Source organism: Spinacia oleracea, chromosome 5, assembly GCF_020520425.1.
Source record: "Spinacia oleracea cultivar Varoflay chromosome 5, BTI_SOV_V1, whole genome shotgun sequence".
In the NCBI taxonomy this organism is placed as follows: Eukaryota; Viridiplantae; Streptophyta; class Magnoliopsida; order Caryophyllales; family Amaranthaceae; genus Spinacia; species Spinacia oleracea.
This window is the reverse complement of record NC_079491.1, coordinates 3,008,081-3,032,596: the sequence shown is the minus strand read 5'-3', so window position 1 is coordinate 3,032,596 and position 24,516 is coordinate 3,008,081. Positions and strand designations below refer to the sequence as shown.

The 24,516-nt window shown below is 38.4% G+C and overlaps 2 protein-coding genes across 5 annotated transcripts; one reads left to right on the top strand and one right to left on the bottom strand.

Moving 5' to 3' along the window:
• Window positions 1–4,791: 4,791 nt before the first annotated feature.
• LOC110782251 (phospholipase A1-Igamma2, chloroplastic) lies at window positions 4,792–13,734 on the top strand. Its single transcript, XM_021986370.2, has 2 exons — window positions 4,792–6,330; window positions 13,113–13,734. Exons 1-2 carry the CDS (start codon window positions 4,997–4,999, stop codon window positions 13,348–13,350), a joined length of 1,572 nt encoding a protein of 523 aa, XP_021842062.2. The 5' UTR covers window positions 4,792–4,996; the 3' UTR covers window positions 13,351–13,734.
• Window positions 13,735–13,933: 199 nt separating this feature from the next.
• LOC110783828 (glutathione reductase, chloroplastic) lies at window positions 13,934–23,274 on the bottom strand. 4 transcript variants are annotated; one of them, XM_021988214.2, is made up of 11 exons: window positions 22,833–23,274; window positions 20,690–20,915; window positions 20,304–20,582; window positions 20,034–20,210; window positions 19,814–19,867; window positions 19,587–19,735; window positions 16,728–16,791; window positions 16,486–16,656; window positions 16,264–16,398; window positions 15,581–15,670; window positions 13,934–14,374 (listed from the first exon to the last, which is right to left on the bottom strand). In XM_021988214.2, the coding sequence occupies exons 1-10, from the start codon at window positions 23,210–23,212 to the stop codon at window positions 15,629–15,631; spliced, it is 1,677 nt and encodes a 558-aa protein (XP_021843906.1). In that variant the 5' UTR covers window positions 23,213–23,274; the 3' UTR covers window positions 13,934–14,374; window positions 15,581–15,628. The 4 variants fall into 4 exon arrangements, with proteins under 4 accessions (XP_021843906.1, XP_021843910.1, XP_021843918.1 ...); XM_021988218.2 differs by having other exon boundaries at window positions 13,934–14,320; XM_021988226.2 differs by having other exon boundaries at window positions 15,581–15,661.
• Between the last annotated feature and the right edge of the window lie 1,242 nt (window positions 23,275–24,516).

The following is a 24,516-nucleotide window of genomic DNA, read 5'->3' as shown; positions in this document are numbered from 1 at the left end:
TTTGTTGATTAATAATATAAAAAGTTATTTTGATTAAAAAATTTGCATTTTTGTTCGGTTGGAAATGGAAGATTGTCAAACATGAAACTGGCAACTGGAATGTCCAGTTATTGGTTATTTTATTTTATTTTTTAAAAATTGTTTTACCGACTACTATTATAGTCGGAAAATTGCCGACTAACAAAGTGGTAGGTAATTTTCCGACTACTAAAAAGGTAGTCGGTAATTTTCCGACTAAAGTAGTAGTCGGAATATTACCGACCACTTTTTTAGTCGGTAATTTTCCGACTAAAATAGTAGTCGGTAATTTTCCGACTACAATAGTAGTCGGGAATTTTCCGACTATAAATAGTCGGAAATGTAGTCGTAAGTTTATTCCGACTACTTTTTAGTCGGAATTTGGCCAAACTCCGACCAGGAAATCACCGACAACCTTTTCCGACTACTTTTGGTTGGAAAAATTTTTTCCGACGAAAAACGCTCTTTTTCCGACTACTTTTGGCGGTCGGAAATTCGCCTTTTTCTTGTAGTGGATAATATAAGTTCAGCAAAAATAAGTTTTTTCTGTCATTTTTACACACAAATAAGTTTATTTTCAGATAAATTCAGTTAAGTTCAAATAATTTCAGATGAATTCAGATAATATAAGTTCAGCCAAAATAAGTGTAATAAAACGAATCATTAATGACGACCGACATACCTAATTAAGTACTAATCGGGACCTCGGGTTGGATGTTGATAGTCGTATCACTCGTATGAAAGAGTATGATCTCATGCAGTGACCCACAGTATACATTATTAATACTATATACAACTTGATGATGAATGTTTTACTCTAAATATACAAATGTTTAGATAATGACGTAATTAACTCGGTAATTAATAAATTTGGTAAAAGATGCAGAAATATAGTGAAACCAAGTCACTAGTCCATGTAATCGGTGTATGATTTTTCATCAATAAATTAATTTGATTATATATATAAAAAAATCATTATCTACATTTTTTAATCAAAGAACATAGTTTTCCTAATTGCACAAAAAGATTCCCAAATGATTCTTATATATATTAATCATCACTAAGTTACAATATTGCAAGATCCAATAAAAAGACACAAGTTGTATATGCATAACTTGGCTAATTTCATTAAAAATGCATCCAATATTGCAAGATCCAATAAAAAGACACAAGAAATTAGCCAAGTTATGCATTTTATGCATTTTTTTACATCAATTGAAATTTGTATAAAATTATAAGCATTAATTTATAATTAATTTGTTTAGCTCGATCCTCAAGAAATCAAAATTTGTAGTCCGTAGTTTTTACGTGAGTTCCTGTTTTCACATGCATGTATCATATATTCATACTACGTGCATACTTCGATTTCTACGCTGCTACGCATATATATAGTACGAATAAAAACCGTATCGCATTTTATTATTATTCAAATATAATTTTAATTATAAAAAAGATATATCAAATCATCTAAGGGTCTGTTTGGTAAGCACTTTCAGTCACCTTAAATTATTAGTTGCTAATATGATAAGTCACCTTAAACAATTAGGAGTGTTTGACAGGTAGCTGAAATAAGATATAAGGTGAATAAAGTGACTGGTATTAAAACGTTAATCTGGTTAACGTTTGAGTTTCAGCTCCTGGAATTATTTTTTTCTTTAAAAAAAACATTGATAATAGAATGGTTGAAAGAGAATATTATTCGGATGTATAGCGCGTAGGAGAGTTGTCTTATCTTATCAGTTTCAGTTGCCTTTCAATTACTTTTGCCAAACAGAGCCTAAGTTATTTTTTATCGCACTTCACGTCTTCGAACCACTTTGACTCCTGTACATGATAAATTGATAACTTATCAACATCATCATCAATCATCATCATCATCTAATTTAGTCATGATCTTCTGTAGACAACAGTGGCGGTGCTAGTAATGGTTCAGTGGGTTCAACTGAATCCTTACTAACGGAAAAAAAATCAGGCCGATTTTGTAAAAACAAAAAAAAAGGTTAAGTAATAGAGAAAGCGCAATATGACACAAACAACATAGGCGCTACAACGGTTTTTTCTTTAGTTATCAAAGCAAAGGTCAGGGGTTCGACTCCCTTTTTTCGAACCCTTAATGAGAAAATCCTGGCACCGCCACTGGTAGACAAATAATAATAATCCACTAATTTCAAAACATATCTACCTACAATGTCAATATATCACATGTTTTTCGTTTCCCCCTAGTATCTTAAATTGCGTATGAGATTACGTAGTACGACCTATAAAATTGTTCATATACAAATGTGATAGTGCACTTGTTACATCTTTTTCCATAACAATCGCAAATTTCAAAACTTGTTGTCTTCGTTCCGTGTTGCTAGAATGTCAATATCTCTTTCCGTGTTGTCTTCGTTCCTAGCATCTCTGTTTCCATGACTCAGAAGAAAATTATCTCTCAACCTGCTGTCTGCTGAAGTGACATCTGTCACAGTTCAAGAACGAGCTACAACATTGGCTATGATGTTTCAAAATACTGGTATCATTACAAGAGGAATTGAGGAGGAAGAATACCGCCTCTGCTATAACAGATCTACAAACTGCATCGTTCCTACCAAAACTCGCAAACGTCATTCTTTGCCCTTGATTCCTAAAGTGCTACTACGTATATCTTAAAGTGCGCACAAGATTACAACAGTACAACCAATAAAATTGTTCATGTACAAATGTGATAGTGCACTTGTTACATCTTTTTCCATAACAATCGCAAATTTCAAAACTTGTTGTCTTCGTTCCGTGTTGCTAGAATGTCAATATCTCTTTCCGTGTTGTCTTCGTTCCTAGCATCTCTGTTTCCATGACTCAGAAGAAAATTATCTCTCAACCTGCTGCCTGTTGAAGTGACATCTGTCACAGTTCAAGAACGAGCTACAACATTGGCTATGATGTTTCAAAATACTGGTATCATTACAAGAGGAATTGAGGAGGAAGAATACCGCCTCTGCTATAACAGATCTACAAACTTCATCGTTCCTACCAAAACTCGCAAACGTCATTCTTTGCCCTTGATTCCTAAAGTGCTACTACGTATATCTTAAAGTGCGCACAAGATTACAACAGTACAACCAATAAAAAATTGTTCATGTACAGACGTGATAGTGCACTTCTTTCATTGAATTTTCTTTGATAAAGAGTGGTGTAAATAGGAGATAATATTGCAAGTATGCAATTTAGTTTTCTAATGTTTTTTTTATTTTGTAATAAAAAAATAAGATCGAACCAAATAAATTAGGGGAACTGCACTTTAGATTCCATATCATGGGGTGATGATAAAGGTCGCAAGTTGCGACAATATTTAGTTGTCGCAATCTTACGTGTCGCAGTTTAATTGGTACATATAGGCGACACGTAGGCTATGAGTCATAATAATATTTTTACTATCAATGCAATATTTTTACTATGAAAATATGTAAATAAGGTAGTCGATATAAATAAGGAAACAAATTAGAATATTAAGATTTTCCTAGCTTTTTTTGAAACATTTAAAGTAGGATATATAAATTAAATATTTTAGTTTCCAACTTAATCATGACACATAAACATGTCATGTCATCATTGTAACAAGGCTTAAAGGTCGCATGTTGCGACCTTTATCATTTTCGCATTGATAATATCTTCTTGTTAGTCTTGTTGCAGTCTTACATATAATGGTTATGCAATCAATGATCATATATCGACAAAAGATTAAATTACACTAGTTGATTAATTAGCAAGTTTGCCAACTCATTCACACTATTTTGATAGCATCGTGGGTCGTGGCCTTGACTTATTGACCTTGTACGTCTAACTACTAAACACAACATTAAACTACACAACTTGATTACATACTTCATAATTCAATACCCCCACCTTCCAAGAAATCATAATATTCATACAGTGGCAGACTCAAAATTTGGTTTTATCCATTTTTTACCTAACCGATTGAAATCGTTGTATTTTCAGTAATAAATGAGATTATGATGAATTTTAAACAAAATAAACACGTTGTTAGTACTGTTGTTGGGTGTAATATGATTTTGATTTGAAATATACCTCATTTTATGGTTGCATTTGTCTAAATATAAATTTATGTACTTCCTCCGTCTTTTAATACTCGCAACGTTTGGACTTTTGCCACTATTCATATAATCTACTTTGACTATTCGTAGTGTTTTTTATATAAGATAAAACATAGTCATGTGGGATCTTGTTAGATTCGTCTCAATGTGTATTTTCAAAATATCAACTTTTTATAATTTTTGCATAGAGAGAATTTAAGATATAAACGATCAAAGTTGTGCATTGGCATGCGTGAAACTAACAAACGTTGCGAGTATTAAAAGACGGAGGAAGTATTAAATTTATTAATTTGTGCGCATATTTTGTGTATTTATCACCAAAAATAATGAAAATATAATACGCGTTTTAATATATCTCAAGCCAAACCCAAAAGTTTGAATCTTGAACAAGGATTTGCTGACCCGAATTCAAAAGTGACCGATCCGAATTAACTCGAATCACATACATTTTTTTAAAACCCGACCCAACCGACCGTTTGACAGATCTATTAACAACCCCTTAGTCTTAGTCTCACTCGTACTTTTTTTTTTTTTTTTTTTTTTTTTTTACAATTTTTTATCAACGTGAGAACTTACATGCTATATTTTATGAGACTACGTGGAGCCAAAACTCCCCCTATGTACATTCAAATATAAAAAGGGATATCATATCGCATTGTAAGGGATTCATATCGCATTGTATTATTGGAAGTACATAAAAGATCGATATGCCAGAATGGCTATCCCATGCTTTTGTTTATTTATTTGTATATTTAATTTTGTTATCTTGATTCATGTGTTTGAATTAATTTTATCACTTTGTCGTATCCCACTAGCTTTTTTTTTATTAGTCCTATATATTCATATCATAATCACTAACATCATTTTCCTTACATATCTCTATAATGTCAATTTCTCTCTCAAATATGCAAGCTCTTCCCTTCACCACAAACCATAATAATAATCTTTCCATTCGGCCCGAAAACCCATTTCCGGTGACGCTTTCGACCCAAAAATACCCGTCCGGGAGGCCCGAAGATGCAATCCTTACCACTAAACCAAGTTCGGTTGTGCAAGTTTTATCAAGAACAAATGATGCATTGTCCTATACAATGATTGAGCCTTGGAGAGAAACAGGAGTGGAATATGGAAGGGAAGTGTATGGGCCTGGGCCTGGGCCTGTAATGAAGGAAAGGGCTGATAATGAGTTAGTGGGCCGTTGGAGGGAGATTCATGGAGAGAATGATTGGGCCGGGCTACTTGATCCAATGGATTCTCTCTTACGGGCCGAACTTATCCGGTATGGGGAAATGGCCCAAGCCTGCTACGATGCGTTTGATTTTGATCCATTTTCAAAATATTGTGGGAGTTGTAGGTATTCAAGGCACATGTTCTTTAAAGGTCTTGAAATGGAGGATTATGGGTATGATGTAACAAGATACTTGTATGCTACATCCAATATTAACTTACCTAACTTTTTTAGGAACTCTAGATGGCCCAAAGTTTGGTCCAAGAATGCTAATTGGATCGGGTACGTGGCGGTATCCAACGACGAGAGGTCCAAACAATTGGGCCGTAGGGATATAAGTATTTCTTGGAGGGGTACGGTGACCCGTCGTGAGTGGGTCCATGATCTTATGGACTTCCTTAGGCCCGTATCCGACGAGAAAATCCCGTGCCCGGACCAAAATGTCAAGGCCGAATCCGGGTTCTTGGACCTTTACGCCGATAAAGACCCAGATTGCCGGTATTGCAAGTTCTCGGCCCGAGAACAAATATTAACCGAGGTGAAACGACTTTTAGAGTTGTACCACGACGAAGAAGTGAGTATAACTATAACGGGCCATAGCTTGGGTAGTGCCCTAGCCATTTTAAGTGCCTATGATATAGCCGAGACGGGTATCCACATCGGGTCAAGCAACCGGGCTACACCGATAAGCGTGATCTCGTTCTCGGGCCCGCGGGTCGGGAACTTAAGGTTTAAGGAGAGGTTGGAGGAGCTAGGGGTGAAAGTGCTTAGGGTGGTAAATGTGCATGATATGGTTCCTAAAGCACCAGGATTAGTAATAAATGAAAAATTACCATCGGGTTATTTAAAATTGGCCCAATGGTCACCTTGGAGTTATTGTCATGTAGGCGTGGAGCTTGCTTTGGATCATAAGAATTCTCTATTTCTTAAAGACACCAACGACCCAACTTGTTCACACAATTTGGAGGCCCACTTACATCTACTTGATGGGTAAGTCTATTTTTAATTATATCCTTTTCTTGTTTTTGCTCTTTTTTCCCTACAATAATGCATGGATAAATAATTAATTGGAGTATTATTCATAAAGTAGGTCTTATATAACGGTATGACTGTTTATGCCAAATTTCGTATGGACGACCTTTGGTTGGGACATAGACAACTAGATTAAATATAGCAAATGAATGACAGGAAATAAAGGGCAGAAAATAAAGAGAGATGAGACAAGAGATGGTGACGCGGAAAACCCGAAAGGGATAAAAACCGCGGGTGGCAATGAGTCCACCAATCTACTATGTTGCGGGCGTAAAAAGCCTAGTTGAGTACAAATACAATGTTTATTTGCGTGTATCTATAAATGTAGCTGATATAACCCATAAGTAAAAGGTCGTATAGGATCGTAGGTAGATTGGGATAATACCGCTCGTAATACGATAGAAGCTAGGTAATCCGAGGCATGAAGTATATATCAGGAAGAAAGTATTTGGTTAGTACGTATTTTCCATCCAAGGGACTTAGGCAGTGATGATTAGGAGAATGGTGGGAATAAAATATAGTAGCTAATGTATGGAAAGTGATGGTGGAATGCTTATGTGGAGGTAATAGAAACAAGCTCCTTCTTGTTAATTGTCAGAGCTACGGGAGAAGGAGCATTAGGGGAATAGTGTGATGATAATGCCCCCTCCTCCCTAGGGAGGTATCCGGTTGGTCTTTATATAAGACTTTAGGTGCGGTATTTGTTGAGAGAGTTGTGCTAGTAGTGCTCCTTGAATTGCTCAACTGACTCCTTGATCTCCTCCAACCGTTTGCTTTATCTTTGCTAACCTCTTTGACCTTGTCCAACAAGTCTTCCATGACTCAGCTACAACTGCTCCTTAAACACAGGAACCGACCACGAAACGCGCGGTACGAAACGACCCATAACAGTAGCCCCCATTTTTCTAATTGTAGCGAGCCGAAAGTTAGAAAAATAATATTCAAAGCCTATCACCGCGTTCATTTGTTGTCGATGCTAATCTGTCATTGTCTTCGTCCTGTCCGTCGTCTTCCATACTTAATCATGATCAATGGCGTCGCCACTTGGAGTCATCCATGGTTTCTGACACTTGATGTCGTCATGCGTATATTGGCGTCTTCATGTCGACGTTGGTGTCATCAACTTTGATGTAAACCTGACATCTTGTGAAAGGATCGTTTTGCTTAACGAACATAAGACAACAAAATGTAATTCTTAAGAAGCCTGCTCGGAAACACGTTAAGATGTAACTTTAGTTAGGTATCTGGCGTCATGGCCAGCTTCGTGTCTTCGTCCGTCATCTAATGCTTACGAGCGTCATGGCCAATTGTTGTATCTTGGTTTGTACTCTGATGTTAACAGGCGTCATGGCCAACTGTCGTATCTTAGTCTGTCGTCTGATGTTAACATGTGTCATGGCCAACTGTTGTATCTTGGTTTGTACTCTGGTGTTAACAGGCGTCATGGCCGACTATTGTATCTTAGTCTGTCGTCTGGTATTTACGAGCGCCATGGACGAATGTTGTATCTTAGTTGGCCGTTTGATGTTTACAGGCGTGCCTCTATTGTCGCTGTTGTGTGACATCCATTGTATGCAGGAGATATAATCCTCTTCGTTTGTTCGTAGTCATGTGAAGAATTTGAAGAGGGAAGTCGCGTCGAGTGGGCATAAGGTCGAATTATTTTAGTCGGAAGTAATGTCGTGTGAGGGTAGGTGGCAGGCGATTAAGTTGAGGTTACAGGTGAATGAAGTGGATGGTTCGAAGCAGCCATATGACGAATGTCAGGAAGAGTCGAAGGCTTGCAAGGTTTTCTATAACACGAGGACAAGGGATAAGATGTTTTGATGGTGTAGTCTATGGCATAAGACTTTAGCCTATGGGATTCTTAGAACAGCAATTTAAGTAGGTTTTGAGCATTTTGGGCTTGCTTTGTTTTTGGTCAGTGTTGAGGGGGAAAGATGTGTGTTTTTCTATTTTGTATTTGGCGATTGGTTAGGCGTTTGGACAAGCGTCGGGGGTGCATACATGTCGGTAGCTTTTACGCTGTCTCTGTTGTTCGCTGTGGAATAGATGTCACCTGTGAGGTACTCAAAGAACGAAGTTATGTGCGCATAAATAGTACCTGGGTCGTCTGTAGTATTCGCGCTTAGAAGCGACATGTCATCGTTGGGATCCAATTAGTTTAAGGGTCGTGACCATGGAGACGTTGTCGCTTGTAGTTGATAGCGTCGTTCGTTGATGTCGTCTTCTGATGATGTCGTTCGTTGCTGTTGTCGTTGGTGATATCGTCAACAAGTGATCTGTAGAGAATAGAAAAGGTAGAGGTGGACGTTCGCTTGATGCGATGTTAGCGTTGATTTTCAAATAAATAAGATGAAACATAAATATAATATAATTGCGTTTGGAAAGATATATTCAATGCGACAGATAACAAAAACTGAAATTGAACTTTAATCGTAGTGTCTTGAAAAATGTAATAAATTAATTAACGCACGAAGTAAGTGTTAGATATTACTTAATATGGGCTCTGTTACGAAATTACGTCGTGTCGCTGACTGTCCCTTGATGACGATTCTACAATCAGCAGCATTGTCCTGATGTCGTGACACCTCTCGTCGACGATCTTGTTTTCGTTCCTGAGATCATTGTCATCGCTTGTACCACCGTCGTCACATCTGGCGTCGTCCCGTCACGTTGAATGAGGCCGACACATCGCTGGTCTTGACACTGTCCATTCTAACGTTGGTCGACTTATTGGTTGATCCTTTCTTGTTAATCGGTTGACGTCCTATCACTTGTCGTCTTTGGGAAACCCAATGACTTCTCTTTATCCGCCTATTTCGACATGTGATAGTGGTTGAGCCCCCAATGTTTGTACATTTGTCTTAGCGTCGTACCTGTTACCAAAATCTCACGACAAGATCACCATGAAAATAAATTGTATCACATCGTTAGTTAAATTTCAAAGTTGTAACAAGTATATTAAATTGAACTGGAGTATGTATTATCTTGCCCCCCTGTGGCGGCTTTAGGAAGATATCATGACTGAAGTCGGCCACATATATGATGACGTTTGTATATATTTGACGTCGTACATGCGTGCCAGCATGATGCAACCTCTAAACGTCCTGTCAAGTCAAATTACCTCGAAACAATTTGATAAAATGATTTAGTCATTAGAGAAATCGAGATATTCATGGTGCGATGCAATAGTTTATTAGTTAACTTGATGAATGTTGAATACGAGACATATTAATACAAGAGAACAACAATGAATGAATTGAAATGAGAAACTGTGTGAAAAATAGTTTAGAAGTTACTCATGTGTCATCATGGTCATTGATGATGATTATTCGACATTCCGATTTCCTTAGCTTTCTCAGTAGAGGCTGGTGGCGTCGTGTCATCGGTCATTGCCATCTCGTGGCGTCGGGGCGTACCGTCATGATCAAGGTAATTTGTTGTCATACATACATGTTTAACGACAAGAAACTTCTTGTCGTCATGGGGGTAACCGGAATGGTCGTGTCCTGCTGTCGTGACTTGCTGCCGTGGCGTCATGTTGTGCCGTCGTGACCTCATGTCGTGTCGTGACCTCGTGTAACACTATCACCAAAGAAATTAAAAATGTTAGATATTTATTTCTATGTGTCATACTTGATGCCAAATGATTTCTTATCTTCTTGTGTGGCTGATCGCGTCCTGCTGTCGTGACATGTTGTTGTAACAACGCGTTATGATGTGCTGATGAAGAACTTGGTGATGAGGACATGGGAAAAGGACACGTCGTTGCGTTTATGATGTCAAGTAGTTTGATGTTGGTGTGGGGTGAAAATATGATGACATGGAAAGTGTGATGGCGAAAGGTTAATTTTTCGAGAGGTGATTGTGTTGTAGGCTTGGCAATGTTGATGTGGGAAGTCACTTTGAGGTGTTATGTTTTTTGGGTCCGGTTGTGTGAATAGCCATTTGATGTTGAGCCCCCGATGTCATGTACCTGGTATATTCTCACGGCCTTCTAACGTTGGTCGCCTGCTTTACTCACGACCTTGCCAAGTGACACGTCAGTACCTGTAGAGAAGACAATGCTTGGCGACACGACATGATCAAACGACAAGTGGTGACGACGTTAGTACAAAAAGTGGGATAACAACGTATAGCATATATTTCAAAGTGCTTTTGGAAATTAAAACAAGCAAAGTATACTATCTAAAAAGCAAATCAAGTAAAGTATACTATATGAAAATTAAATGAGATAGAGTATACTATATGCTCCCCTGTGGCGACTTCAGGACAACTACAAATTCTCCAATTTGATACTTGGACTGAAGTTAGCCACAAAATCTAGTATTGCCGACAATTTGTTGTTGAATCTCCATTTGTCGCCTTCGTTTTTGGAGACGTCGTCGACTGATGTGGAGGTGACGTCGGACGAAACTATGTTGACGTCATGTCATTGGTGGATGACGTCACGTGTTCGCATCTGTTTTAGTGACAACAAGGACTAGAAATAATATTAGTTTAAATTAAAATCACTGGGGTTGAGTTTTATACCATACTTCTCGCGACGTCAAGTGATCAAATCGTCTCGAGATCTTATCAAGGTACGAGACAACTCATATTGTATCTTGTTTGTGATGACATCTGCACGATGGTCCGTGACGTCTAGACCGAAACCTGTCACGTATTCGAAAACGAGGCCAAACGATTAGAGTTGAATATTATAAATATTAGTACCTATTTTCGATGTCATCAAGTGTTGGTGTTGTTGTTGTCACGATATGCATCATCTAGGTTGAATTCGACCACTGCAACGCATCACTTCTAGCGATGACACCTGCTGATGTCGACACCTGATCTGGCGACGACATGTACCCTGACGTCATACCATATTCCATCGACCAACGAGCCTGGCGACGACACCTGACCTGCCGACGACACTTGACCCGTCGACGACGCCTGACTGTCGACGACACCTGATCCGTCGGCGACACCTGACCCGTCGGCGACGCCTGACCCGTCGACGACGCCTGACCCGTCGACGACGCCTGACCCGTCGACGACGCCTGACCCATCGACGACACCTAACCCGTCGACGACACCTGACCCGCCGACGACACCTGACCCGCGACGACACCTGACCCGTCGACGACACCTGTCATGTCGACGACATGTGCCCTGACGCAGCTCCATTTCATGGTGGCGACACAGTATGACAACAATCCCTCGCCTGGCGGTAACTTTATTGGTGAGCCCCAGTGGGTCGAATATTGTGTTTGAGAGGATATTTGTGGATATGTGTTTGAAGATAAATCTAGCCATCTCCCCACAGACGGCGCCAAACTGTTTATGCCAAATTTCGTATGGACGACCTTTGGTTGGGACATAGACAACTAGATTAAATATAGCAAATGAATGACAGGAAATAAAGGGCAGAAAATAAAGAGAGATGAGACAAGAGATGGTGACGCGGAAAACCCGAAAGGGATAAAAACCGCGGGTGGCAATGAGTCCACCAATCTACTATGTTGCGGGCGTAAAAAGCCTAGTTGAGTACAAATACAATGTTTATTTGCGTGTATCTATAAATGTAGCTGATATAACCCATAAGTAAAAGGTCGTATAGGATCGTAGGTAGATTGGGATAATACCGCTCGTAATACGATAGAAGCTAGGTAATCCGAGGCATGAAGTATATATCAGGAAGAAAGTATTTGGTTAGTACGTATTTTCCATCCAAGGGACTTAGGCAGTGATGATTAGGAGAATGGTGGGAATAAAATATAGTAGCTAATGTATGGAAAGTGATGGTGGAATGCTTATGTGGAGGTAATAGAAACAAGCTCCTTCTTGTTAATTGTCAGAGCTACGGGAGAAGGAGCATTAGGGGAATAGTGTGATGATAATGCCCCCTCCTCCCTAGGGAGGTATCCGGTTGGTCTTTATATAAGACTTTAGGTGCGGTATTTGTTGAGAGAGTTGTGCTAGTAGTGCTCCTTGAATTGCTCAACTGACTCCTTGATCTCCTCCAACCGTTTGCTTTATCTTTGCTAACCTCTTTGACCTTGTCCAACAAGTCTTCCATGACTCAGCTACAACTGCTCCTTAAACACAGGAACCGACCACGAAACGCGCGGTACGAAACGACCCATAACAATGACCAAATGTTATGGACAGATATGTTAGCCTCTTATTTTCATCAAGTCTACAATATGTTTAACTAATGCTTGATCTAACGAATAAGAATCCATTGTACCGTCCTTAAACAGATAATATCAAAAACTGCTATGTGTTGGTAAAAACATAACATGACTATTCTGTAAATATATTGAACTTTCAATGGTATCAAAAATGAAAAATGGTACTCCGTATAAAAAAGAACAATGGTATAAAGAATAATAGTATTAAAAAAAAACAATGGTATATCGTACCCCTGTTAGGTGTTTATAAACACATAACGGTTAGCCGCCTCTCCGTTCTCAGATATGTTGTGTTAGCCTTTAATTTTCATTAACTCTACGTATGTTTAACTAATACTTGGTTTGACGAATAAGAATTCACCCTACCGTCTTTTATGGATAGATATCATATGAGACCCTTTTGCTTTCATCAACTCTTGATTAACTAATACTTGATCTGTCGAATAAGAATCCATCATACCGTCTTTTATAAGAATTCCCCATATTTGAAGATATGATATTATTCCCTCCAATCCAAAAATATATCCATATTGATGTGATGTTATATTTGTAATGCAGGTACCATGGAAAAGGGAAAAGATTCCATCTAACAATGGGAAGAGACATTGCATTAGTGAACAAATCTTGTGATTTTTTGAAAGATCATTACCAAATCCCTCCTTATTGGAGACAGGATCAAAATAGAGGGATGATCAGGAGTAAAGATGGCCGTTGGATCCAGGAAGAGCGTCATATTCTTGATGATCATCCTGATTGTACTCATCACCATCTTAAACAACTTGGACTTACACACTAGTACTCATTCCCATGTTCAACGGGCCGGGTTAGGGCCGGACCAGGCCGACTTATACGGCTTTTAAAAAAATGGGTTGGATACGGGTTTTACTGCCCCCCAGCCCACTTAACAGGTATAATTCCAATAGTCGGGGTTGTATGATATGATTTGAGATCGAATCCCGTAAATATCACTAACTGACCTCTATCATGTACAAGCTCAGCTGTAGATCACGCCATCACGGAGTTTCGATATCCATAGGTGTCAATTAGTGAGTACGAGGTACAAAGTGTGAATGATAAACGTTTGTATATGTAGTTGTGTACTCTTGTAATAAGGCTCTATTTGGTTTGTCGTAAAACGTTTTCACGAAAAAAAAATCAAGGAAAAACCACAATTCCAAACAATTTTCCCTTACAACAAAATTAATAGAAAGACGACAATTGGGGGAAATGGGTGAAGATTGATGGAAGAAGAAAGATGGAGGTAAGAAGGAAAGATAGAAAAGTGATTTCCGTTCGTTTCAAATGGAAAATGTTTTTCCACCTTTGAGGAAGTTATGGAAATTTATATTTCATACATTACCAAACCAAACAACGTAAAATGATTGAAAAGTGGAAAATTGTTTTCCAGAAAAACGTTTTACACCCACCCAAATGAAGCCCAAGTTACAATAATATCATGCTTCTGAATACATGGTCAAGCCTTCAACAGGTTGAGGCTGAAAGAAGCACACTGAACAAACTGGATAATTAACTCAACTTTATTGCCTAATCAAAATCTACAAACTTATATCTGAACAATTTCCAGATAAAGGATGATGTATACAGCAGAACAATCAACCTTTCAGTAAGCGCAAATGTGCAGTTATATGCACATTACTCATAATTACAACAAATAAACTCCATTATTGTACAGGTTTTCTGGTTGAAGACTTCGGCATTGGCAAGCATTAAGCTTCAATGTTCATGCTCGGGGAGAACTAATCACCCTACGAATGAGGCAAAATTGGCTTGAGAGGTTCGTTATAGCAAGGATCTTGTTACTGTTGCAAATATAGGAATAAAATATAGGAATCATTATAGGAGTAGGATGAGGGGTAAACCAGACTAAACTTGAACATAAGGAATGTAGCAAATTGACAAGATACATTCATACATGAACATGTTGTTCATTCAATTCTAGGAGCAAAATCTTTGTCCATTTGTTCATAATTATTTCCTAAATATTTTTCCATGAAGTTTATGTTTCTCACAGGACACCCAGAATTCAAAGCCTAGTAGTATTCTCCTTCGGGTTTTGAATTCATTGAAATTCACATAATCATTACAGGAGTACGGTGATGGGAAAACCAGATTAAACCAGGCTAAGCTTGAAGAAAACAGCAGCGTAAGGAATGTAGCAAATTGACAACCCTATGACAAGAAACATCAATATGTCGTTTCTTTAATTCCAGGCGCAAAATGTTTGTCCATAATTATTTCCTAAAAATTCTCCCATTCAAAGGTTGTGATTTTTCCCAGGACACCAAGAACTAAAAGCCTAGTAGTATTCCCCTAAGGGTTTTGAATTCATTGAAATTCATATGAGCAATGTGGTCAAACATGCTGAAACAGCATTACTTTTTAAGCTCCATAAGATAACAAAGCGAGCTACAGGTTCCTGACAAAGCATGGATGCACAAAGAGTTTGATAAATTTGAATGCGGATTGTAGCTAAGGTTACAAACCTTGCTATCCCTCAGTTGTATAATAAATATCAATCTAACAAATCGTATGTTCTCTCAGAAAAAAACACTGATTGGGTGTTTGTTAGGGGGAGAAGGGATGGATACGGATAACCCCCCATCATCCCACTAATTTGATGTGGTGTAAGGATTTAGGGAATAGAAGACAACTTTACCCTTAATGAAAAGGAGGGAGGGAGGAGAGAGGGAGAGAGTGGTAGTTTAGTAACTTTTTCCACTTATAAAAAAAGGGAAATCCTCATCCTTATCCCACTCACGAGTCACGAATTCCTTATCCCACCCTCTTATTCTTATCTTTCATACCAAACGCCCCATGAAAGGAAGAATGTTCCTTCTTTGGCCAATTGTGCCATTAATGAAGAACCTAGATGGCAAGGGGTATCTTTGCATAAAACTAGAGTTGAACACTTAACTTCTACATTTTTTTTCTGAAGTAAATTAATTGTCTGCTTAATGATACAAAATCAACTTGAAAAAAAAAATACATGAATGTAGACTTTGTACCTTGCTAAGAGTTACAGTTCTGATTCCCAATGCAGCCCGTACATGAACCTAAACTGCTGCAGCAGGTTGAGGCTCGGAATCCTTTTTGCCCTGAACAGGGAAGATATCAAAGCTCTATTTGAAAAATGAAATGGTCTAACACATGGATTTCACTATCTATCTGATTATTACACAATATGTATCTTGAAAATAAAACTAGAGGTCTTAGGATCATACAATGACCAATGAGATAGCATATATTCATAGCAGATACGGAGTACTAGATTATTATTTCATGACAATTAAGCATAAACCGGCAGCAGTGCATAACCACATCAGTACATATTAGCATAATCATAACCAAGGCTCCGTTTGGTAGGGTCTAAAACGTTTTCATGGAAAACTATTTTCCCTCTTTCAACCATTTTACGTTGTTTGGTTTGGCAATGGATGGAAAGCAATTTTCCATAACTCCCTCAAAGGTGGAAAAACCTTTTCCATTTGAAAGGGAGAGAAACCACTTTTCCAATTTTCCACCTTTCCTCCTCAACTCCCTCTCCCTTCTTCCCCTCAATATTCACCATCGACCAAACAGAGGAAAACTAGTTTGGAATTGTATTTTCCCTTGAAAAATGTTTTCCTTGGAGAATCATTTTACACTTAAAACGTTTTACATCAAACCAAACGGAGCCCAAGTGTCTGACCTTTGGTGGGCCATTGCGAATTTGGCGTGTAGGTGTCCTCATTGTAACAAATTCTTCTGCTGCTGTAGGATGAATGCCAATTGTGGCATCAAAGTCTGCCTTTGTCAACCCAGCTTTCACTGCAACTGCAAACCCCTGAGATTTTAAAAATACCAGTTAAATTACAGATACTTACATAATTAAATTATTGCTACGTAACCTAAAGACAGGTTATGCATAAACCTGCACTATCTCTGGTGCATCATCTCCGCACATATGCAATCCAAGGACTTTGCCAGTCTTCGCAGAGACTAGAAGTTTCATGTAAACACGATCTGGAAGACCAGATAAAGTGGCCTTTAAAGGCCTAAAGTTTGAAGTGTAAACATCAACGTCACCGTATGTTTCTACGGCCTGCATAACACAGCAATTTTAAGTTAACTGATCAACAATGACTAATAATCGAGTGGTAGATAAGTTCTTACTTGCTCCTCTGTTAAGCCAACTTGGCCGAGAGGTGGCTGAGAAAACACGGCAGAAGGTATAGCTCTGCACAGAGGGGGAACATATAATCAGGCATCGGACATTTGTAATCCAATTTAAAGAATCAGACTTAATATCAGGAATCAGACACCTTCAACAATTATCTATCTGTTACAACGTTTTTCACCAGATTTTTACTTTGTAGGTGTGTCTTGTTTCAATTAGGCACACTGAGCTGTGCTTAAGGCGCAGGGAAATCTCTATCACCTTGGTTCACCTCGAGCCTTTTTATACATTGTATACGACTATTCAAAATGAACCCATTTAAAAAAAAGTACCTATCAAATTAGTGTTGGGGGTTTGTGTGTGGACTTAGCTCGACCCAAGCACCAACGGAGGCACAAGGAACGAGGCACCAGGGAAGCCGGGAGCGTGTTCTCACTTGCCTGATGTCCCCTGTCCGTGGGAGGAGTGGAGGAAGATAACAAGATTTTCTCTGTGGAATATGAGTAAACCACAAACCACCAAACTCCTATAATATAATCCTAACCGAAAAATTCTTCATTTGTAAGTCAAGGAGTAGGTCTAGAAACTGGAAAAGACCCTTCACAAATTGTGAAGTCAAGTGATACTTATCACGTCTTCAAGATTTCTATAATCTTGGCTTCTTATGCACTAGGTAAGTTGCTAGGAACAGTCATTGGTAATAGGCTTTGTGATGGTCTTTGCTATGGGCCATGCCCCAGTGCAGTCTATCTATGTTTGACCAACAAGAACAGGGCATTGCTGCCACTTGGCACCATAAGTCTCCAATTTCTGTTAAGAACGGCTCAGCAGTGAGTTTCTGGAACGGGCAAGGTACATCATGAGTTTAGTGATATTCATGGTCCTGAACACCGTTAAGACCCAAGGCCCTCTATGAAGTATTTGTTCCAAATATATGTCAAAGTTTACCATTACCATGGCCTCAAGAAAGCTTATTTGTTAAATCCTCTAGGATGGTTTGACAAAATAATATGAGGCCTTTTGTTAAAAATTTGACAGATCTAACAAACAAGAGATGTCCATAACTCAGTACTCCATATAGAATGGAAAGTGAGTTTTAAGTGTTCCAAATATGACCTTCTGATACCCGATTAACCCAAAAATTTCTCCAATATTTTCCACCATGACCTTGGGGGCACAAGTATAATTGCGGCCTTCTTGACAGGCCTCTTCTTGAAGGCTTGAAGTATCAACTAGACGCATGAAATAACTTATGGCCAATTTGAATCTTGATCCAATTTATGATGAGATTAGCCACCAAGTTCACTAGGTACAAGACATGGTGCGGGCTTTGCCTTGCAACAAGTGAATTTAAGTTGTGGCTTACAAACCAATAAGGACTCAAGTAAAAAAAAAGGTCCAAAATTTCCATATAGGTCCTAAGGGTCTTACATGGCAGAGTCAGAGATTAATAAATGCGCTTGTATACAGAAATATGGACCGGACAGTACTGAAACAATTACGAAATAGAAAGACTTCCTTCCAAGGTCCAATTTGTGCCAAGGTTCGCCACTGATTGATTTTGTAATAAGCCATGCCAATGAGATCCCCTAGTCTTGCCACTTATTATCTAACTTTCATCCAACCACTAAGGTGGGCTTATCGGCACGGATGGCATCCATTCTGCTGGTCAAAATCTATGTCCCAAACTCCCACTAAAATTGGCCAGTAAAAAGGGAAAGCATACCTGCGTAACTATATACTCTACAGCCTGATATATTCATGATCTTTTGAGAGTATTTAAAAATTAAAAGGGTCTTCAGGGCATGACCCTATGATCCTATCTATCAGTCTTTCTACAGTAGCAGAGGTCATATGACCTTAAGAGGTTTCTCTCTGACTTACATGGCCTGGTAAGGATTTCATGATTTAAAATGAGCTTCCACGAGGTGAAGAGTGATCCTTGCCTGATGCAATCTGTGATGAAGGTTGCTTGGGAACCTTGAGAATGGCCTGAGTCAGGCTGGGGGGTTGGTGCTTAACTGCTCAACATTGAATAACACTAATAATCTGGTAGCTAGTACTTTGAGGTCCCAATCAGCCCTTCCTCACCCCCACTGGATTTCAAAAGGTTGCTTGATAGACTTCTCTTCATCTATTTTCAAGATTCATCAGCCTATGTTTATAGCTTTCATGACCTAATGGCCCTCGTCAGTCTTAATGGGGTTTGGTATTATACAAGGCCCCTTCATAGTCATCAAACAGCATATTGGTAGATCTTGTTGGCCCCAAGAAAGATTTTTGAAGGTTCAACCATCAAAATGAGCCTGAGAGTTCCAACTTATGATTTTCAGTGCAGTGCCATATAATAAGTCCAAAGTGGACACCGAAGGACCTTGAAAGGTTACTTGAATCCCCTACGGCTTTCCACCGTCTATGTTCAAGATAGTATAGCAAATAGCAATAAAGGGCATCGTCATTTATGGCTATCATGGGCTAAGTTCCAGTGTAATCTAAGGCCCATTTAGCAACCAACCAAAACTAAAATTCTCCCCTTTTATTTATTTAAGTTGGGTTCCCATCAGCATATCATAGCTTAACAGTTCGAAAATACACCTTACGGATACAATTTGGGCCACGTGTCACCTGACTAAAATGGATCCCACTGGACCATGGTAGGTTTTCCATTGTCTCTAAGAATACTAAGGGGGCATCTTCTTAGTCATCTCATATTCAACGCTCTGGCTCTAGTTCAATTTTACCAGAAAAAAATAGTATTTGAAAGCAATAGATTAACAAATACCAACAGCAGCAAGACTTTACAGTATCATAAATATCGTATTACTACCATCTGTTGTAAAGGTTGAAAAAATTACCGGTAATCAGGTTTTGTTGGCTCATTTGCAAACAGTGTCTTTGCTAATGCTCCTCCCTCCATCAACGCAACAGGGGTCAAATTCACTCTATCAGTGACGTCACCCACTGCCCATATAGAAGGAACAGATGACTGAGAATACTCATTGACCTGCAGCAACACTACAATGAGCAACAAACAAGAGTATTGTGAAATAATTAGAAACATCATTGATGTTAAAGTTTATACCTCTATGGCTCCATTCTTGTCCATCTTTACCCCCACAGCTTCCAGCCCCAAGTTCTGCAGCTTAGATGAACTCATAATATAAGTAATGCAGTATGCACGGGTGTCAGAAAGATAGCACGTAATTGGTGAAACTCTGACTACTAGCCACTACCATTGTTCATATTAATGACCAATATAATGGGTAAAAGCCAATGTCTGAAGAAAGGCAAGGAAAGATGACCTTAGTATTTGGCCTTCTACCTGTGGCAAACATAATATGTGAAAAACCATCAATAGTTTCCTTGTTGGTCTTTAATGATAAAGTGCCATCTGCAGATTTTGTGATAGCTTGGGGAGATTCTTCTGCGTGGAACTCAATTCCTCTCACGGCCATCTGTTCGGCAAGAAAATCTCTGATCTGCAGAGCAGGAAAAGTAATGAGAATTAAAAAAACAATCCCATATCTGATATGAAAGTATCCAACAGCTGTGCATCATAGGCATAACAGTACCTCTTCATCAAAGCCTCTAAGAATCTTCTTTTGACGAATGAAAACATGAACATCACTTCCCAAACCATTAAAGATACCAGCAAATTCTAAACCAATGTATCCACCCCCGATGATTGCAATTTTCTTGGGCTTCTCTGGGAGATCAAGAGCAGCATCAGAATCAATAACATACTCGCTGCCAGGAATATCAGGGATAAATGGACGGCCCCCAACAGAAATCAAAATGTGTCTCGCAGAGTAAAGTTTTCCATCCACGTCAACTGTGTGTGGATCCACAATCTGTTTTAAATGACAAAAACATGATGTTATGCCGGTGAGACATCAAAGAAGAGAAACAACTTACCAAGTTTAAACTACTAAGTACTAACATAACATAGTCATCCAACCTTTCCACGACCTTCAATAAGCGTGACACCTGAATTACTCAAGATATTCTTGTAGATGCCTGTGAGGCGCTGAAGTTCAGCATTCTTGTTAGCAATCAAGGTGCTCCAATCATGCTTGGGTTCAGCATCATAACTCCATCCAAAACCATGACTGTCCTCAAATTCATGAGAATATTTAGAAGAATAGACAAGTAGCTTCTTTGGCACACATCCACGAAGCACACATCTGCATAAAGTCACAAAAAAAAAACATCAGACTACAGTCTCTGATACAACCTCAAAGGCATGGTTTTCAAGCTCCAGCTTCAAAAATATTACAGCATCATACATTCATACATCCTCAGAATCTTTCTTAGTTCTACTCCACCAAAGAAGACGAATCAGTACGTCAAGTGGTCAACGGGGTACAAAAAAGTTGTCAAAGAGGTTTATCAAGAAATGCAGATTAATGCGTAGTATAATGAACATGAGGTTCTCTCTCAACATTATGAAGTTCCTAACTAGGGTGAGTTTACGATAGGCTCTCCATACCAAACTATCCAGATCCTTTGGATACGGTAGACACTTGAGACTCCATATTTTAACTGACACAAGAAGTTACTTACGAGCTACCCAAGTTGACTGACTCAAGAATTTAGCAAGTCGGTTGGTATCAAATAGACTAGAGAACTTGGACATGTTCTTTATTTTTGTTTGTTATTATTATTATTATTATTTTTGTAAGAAGTCGTATTTCTTAATGCCTTTAATCCTTTTTTTGAATTGATTTACTTTCTTTATTATATAAATATCTATTTTCCATATTCAAATACAATTAGATTGTAACAGGTTAAAATGGATTTCACACTTTTCAATACTTCCATAGTTCTACTTCCTTCATACAGATACCTATGAGGCTTATAGCATTCTTGCCCCTAAAATTTCCAAAAAGAGGCTATGCAATATGGAGTATAGCAATTGGAGTAATTGAAACTAAAGTCAAGCTATGAGTCTAGTTGAGATTTGTAAGTTCAAGAGGCAGCCTTGAGATTTCAGGGTCGCTTATCGTAGAGTCAAGTCGAGCTCAAATCTGAGCTTTCCTAGTTTAAGTTAAGCTTACCAAACTCGATTTAACCCATCTCATGACCAATATCACTGTTATACCACCCAACAGCCATGTCTATTCCTGCTCTCAACACCCACAATCAGCATAGGTATATATCAAACCAAGCCACTCCTTTCAATAAATCGTTAGAGAACACAACCTAGTATAATTATCCTTTCAATGGGCCCGGGTAAGGGGAGAAAATGCACCTCCACAATAGTTCATAAGAACATAGGATAATAGATTGGTCGAGGACATCGCGGAGGAGAATTTCTATGATAATCTTTCCCGTACCATCATCAAACGCCTCCTTGAGATTTTCCACAATATACTGCTCTCTCATTCATTCTATTCCTTTACTAAAAGCACCTTTCGACACACTAAGAGCATAATTTTTCAAGTGTAAGAAATGGAATCAATTAACTAATTTCATTACCTATTGTATGGTATGAGAGATGGATAACAGTCATAACACATTCCATTTCCGGTAACCATTACCACAAATTTGTTACCATTCCTAACCTTGTGGTAACAAAGTATTACCCTCCTCAATCCCTAATTTGATACAAAACATTGCTTTCCTCAGGTATACCATATACCAAATAACAAATAATGGTAACACTTAACATTACCGTTTCTCCTTCTTAAATATTTCCAATCCATTTCTTTTCCTAAATTCATACCAAACATGCACTAACCGTATTAAAAAAACTTGGTCTTTTTTTACTAGCCAAAAGCTTAACATCATTCTAATTTCTAATCACAACTTCACAGAATGCAACGATTCCAAACCTTGGTCTATTTTACTAGCCAGAGCTTAACATCATTCTAATTGCTAATCACAATTTCACAGAATGCAACGATTCCAATAAGAAGCTGACATTGACATGATCATCAACAAAAACAACTATAAATCCATCAAATTCCACGAGCTAAAAAAAATCATGATCGCAATCACCAAAATAACAACAAAAAACATCAATAATTAATTACTAAATGAAAACGCAATCCAAAACAAAAATTAAAGTTCAATTAACTAACAAGAGATATAGAAATTACGTTCCACCAACACCGCCAGCAGTCTCAGACGAGATAGTACTGAAAGGAAGCTCACAAACAGCGGAAGAAGCGCCAAAATTGGCAGCGAAACGCGAAGCTCTCACTCCGCCGCTTCCAGCACCAATAGTAAATAGGTCGAAATCGTACTTAGCGCCATTGTCGGAAGAAGAAGAAGAGGAAGATTCAGCTCGGATTGAGAAGTTTCGGCGGAGACGAAGGTGGCGATGAGGAGATAGAAAGTGTAGGATTTTGGGAGAACGAGAGGAGGACAATGAGGAGAGAGAGAGGAAGCGAGGGCGAGGAAATCGTTTGCAGAGAGATTGAAGAGCTTTTGAGGAAGACGATGATGAGAAGGTGGTGTTGCTTAAGCAAGTCGCCATTTTTGTTTTTCTGGAGATTGAAGAATGTGTGTTTCAGGGTTATTCGTTTTTTTTTTTATATGTTTTGGGTTGGGCCTTTATATTAAACAGGGTCTATGTGGGGTTAATGCTTTGAACAACACTAGTTTCTCAAGTTAAGAATTGTCGACTGCCGACTAGTCGACTGTTGAGACAATTTAGTTGACAGGACATAAAAAAGGGGACGTGAAAGTTAAAATGGAGTAATTATTTTAAAACGGAAAAATGTTTCGTGTGAAAGATTATTCCTTTTTTATCGACTCTTGAAGAGTCTCACTTGAAGTTTAATTCTCTTAAAATAGTTAAAAGAAAATTATTTTATTGTTTTTATAAATACAAAAAGGAAAATAAATAAAATATCATGCATACTAAGTACAAGTATATAAAGTATGTTTTATTTTGTTGGGTGTAGTCGTGTAGAGAGAGCCACAAATGGCAAGTCGACGAATGATGTAAACCAGATTCGATTTCAGGGTTTAGGAGTATTTCCCTCAAGACTCTACCAACTAAATTAATTGATATCCACTAAGTGCTTATACATGTGATTATGCTACACTGAACATCATTTGACAACAAAGTTGAAAACTAATGTGATTATACAAGTTCGAGTACTAGGGTTGGGTTTGGGTCGGGCGATGTAAAGCCTCGAACCAAGTTCAATTTGTGTCAGATTGGATTGTTTATCCTCCCGGGTCCAGGTCGAATATAAATGGAGTGATATTCAAGTTGGGTTCAAATTTGGGTTGGGTTTCTCCTTAATCAGGCTCAGTTCTAATTTGTGACAAATAATTTCGGGTTTATTTAGGTTTAGATTGAATAATATTGAAAACTCTGAACGCATTTGTATGAACTCGTTCCCCCAAGCGTTACAAAACTTGGTGGAATTAGATTTGATTTAATAATATTGCTGCTCAATCTTTCCCTCAAAAAATATTGAGACGTATCACTATACTTACGCCCCACATTTAATGGCATTTTCATAATGAAATTGACATTTGATTGGGAGAAAATTTCCAATCTTTTTTTATTAACTCGGAAGCCCTTCTTTAACAACCCATTAAACATCGACTCTTTAAGAGCCCAACCCATTTATAATAATAAAGGCCCAACCCGTTTTAAAACAGGTTAGACCCAGCTTTTAATGCGCCCCAGGCCCGTTGAATAGGACTGCAAGCTTAAGAAAGCATCAAAATTCATCTTCAACTTTCATGTGCAAGTAATCAGATCCATTTGCTAATACATACTTCCTCCATTTTTTTTTAATTGCACCATCTGAGATTTCACGC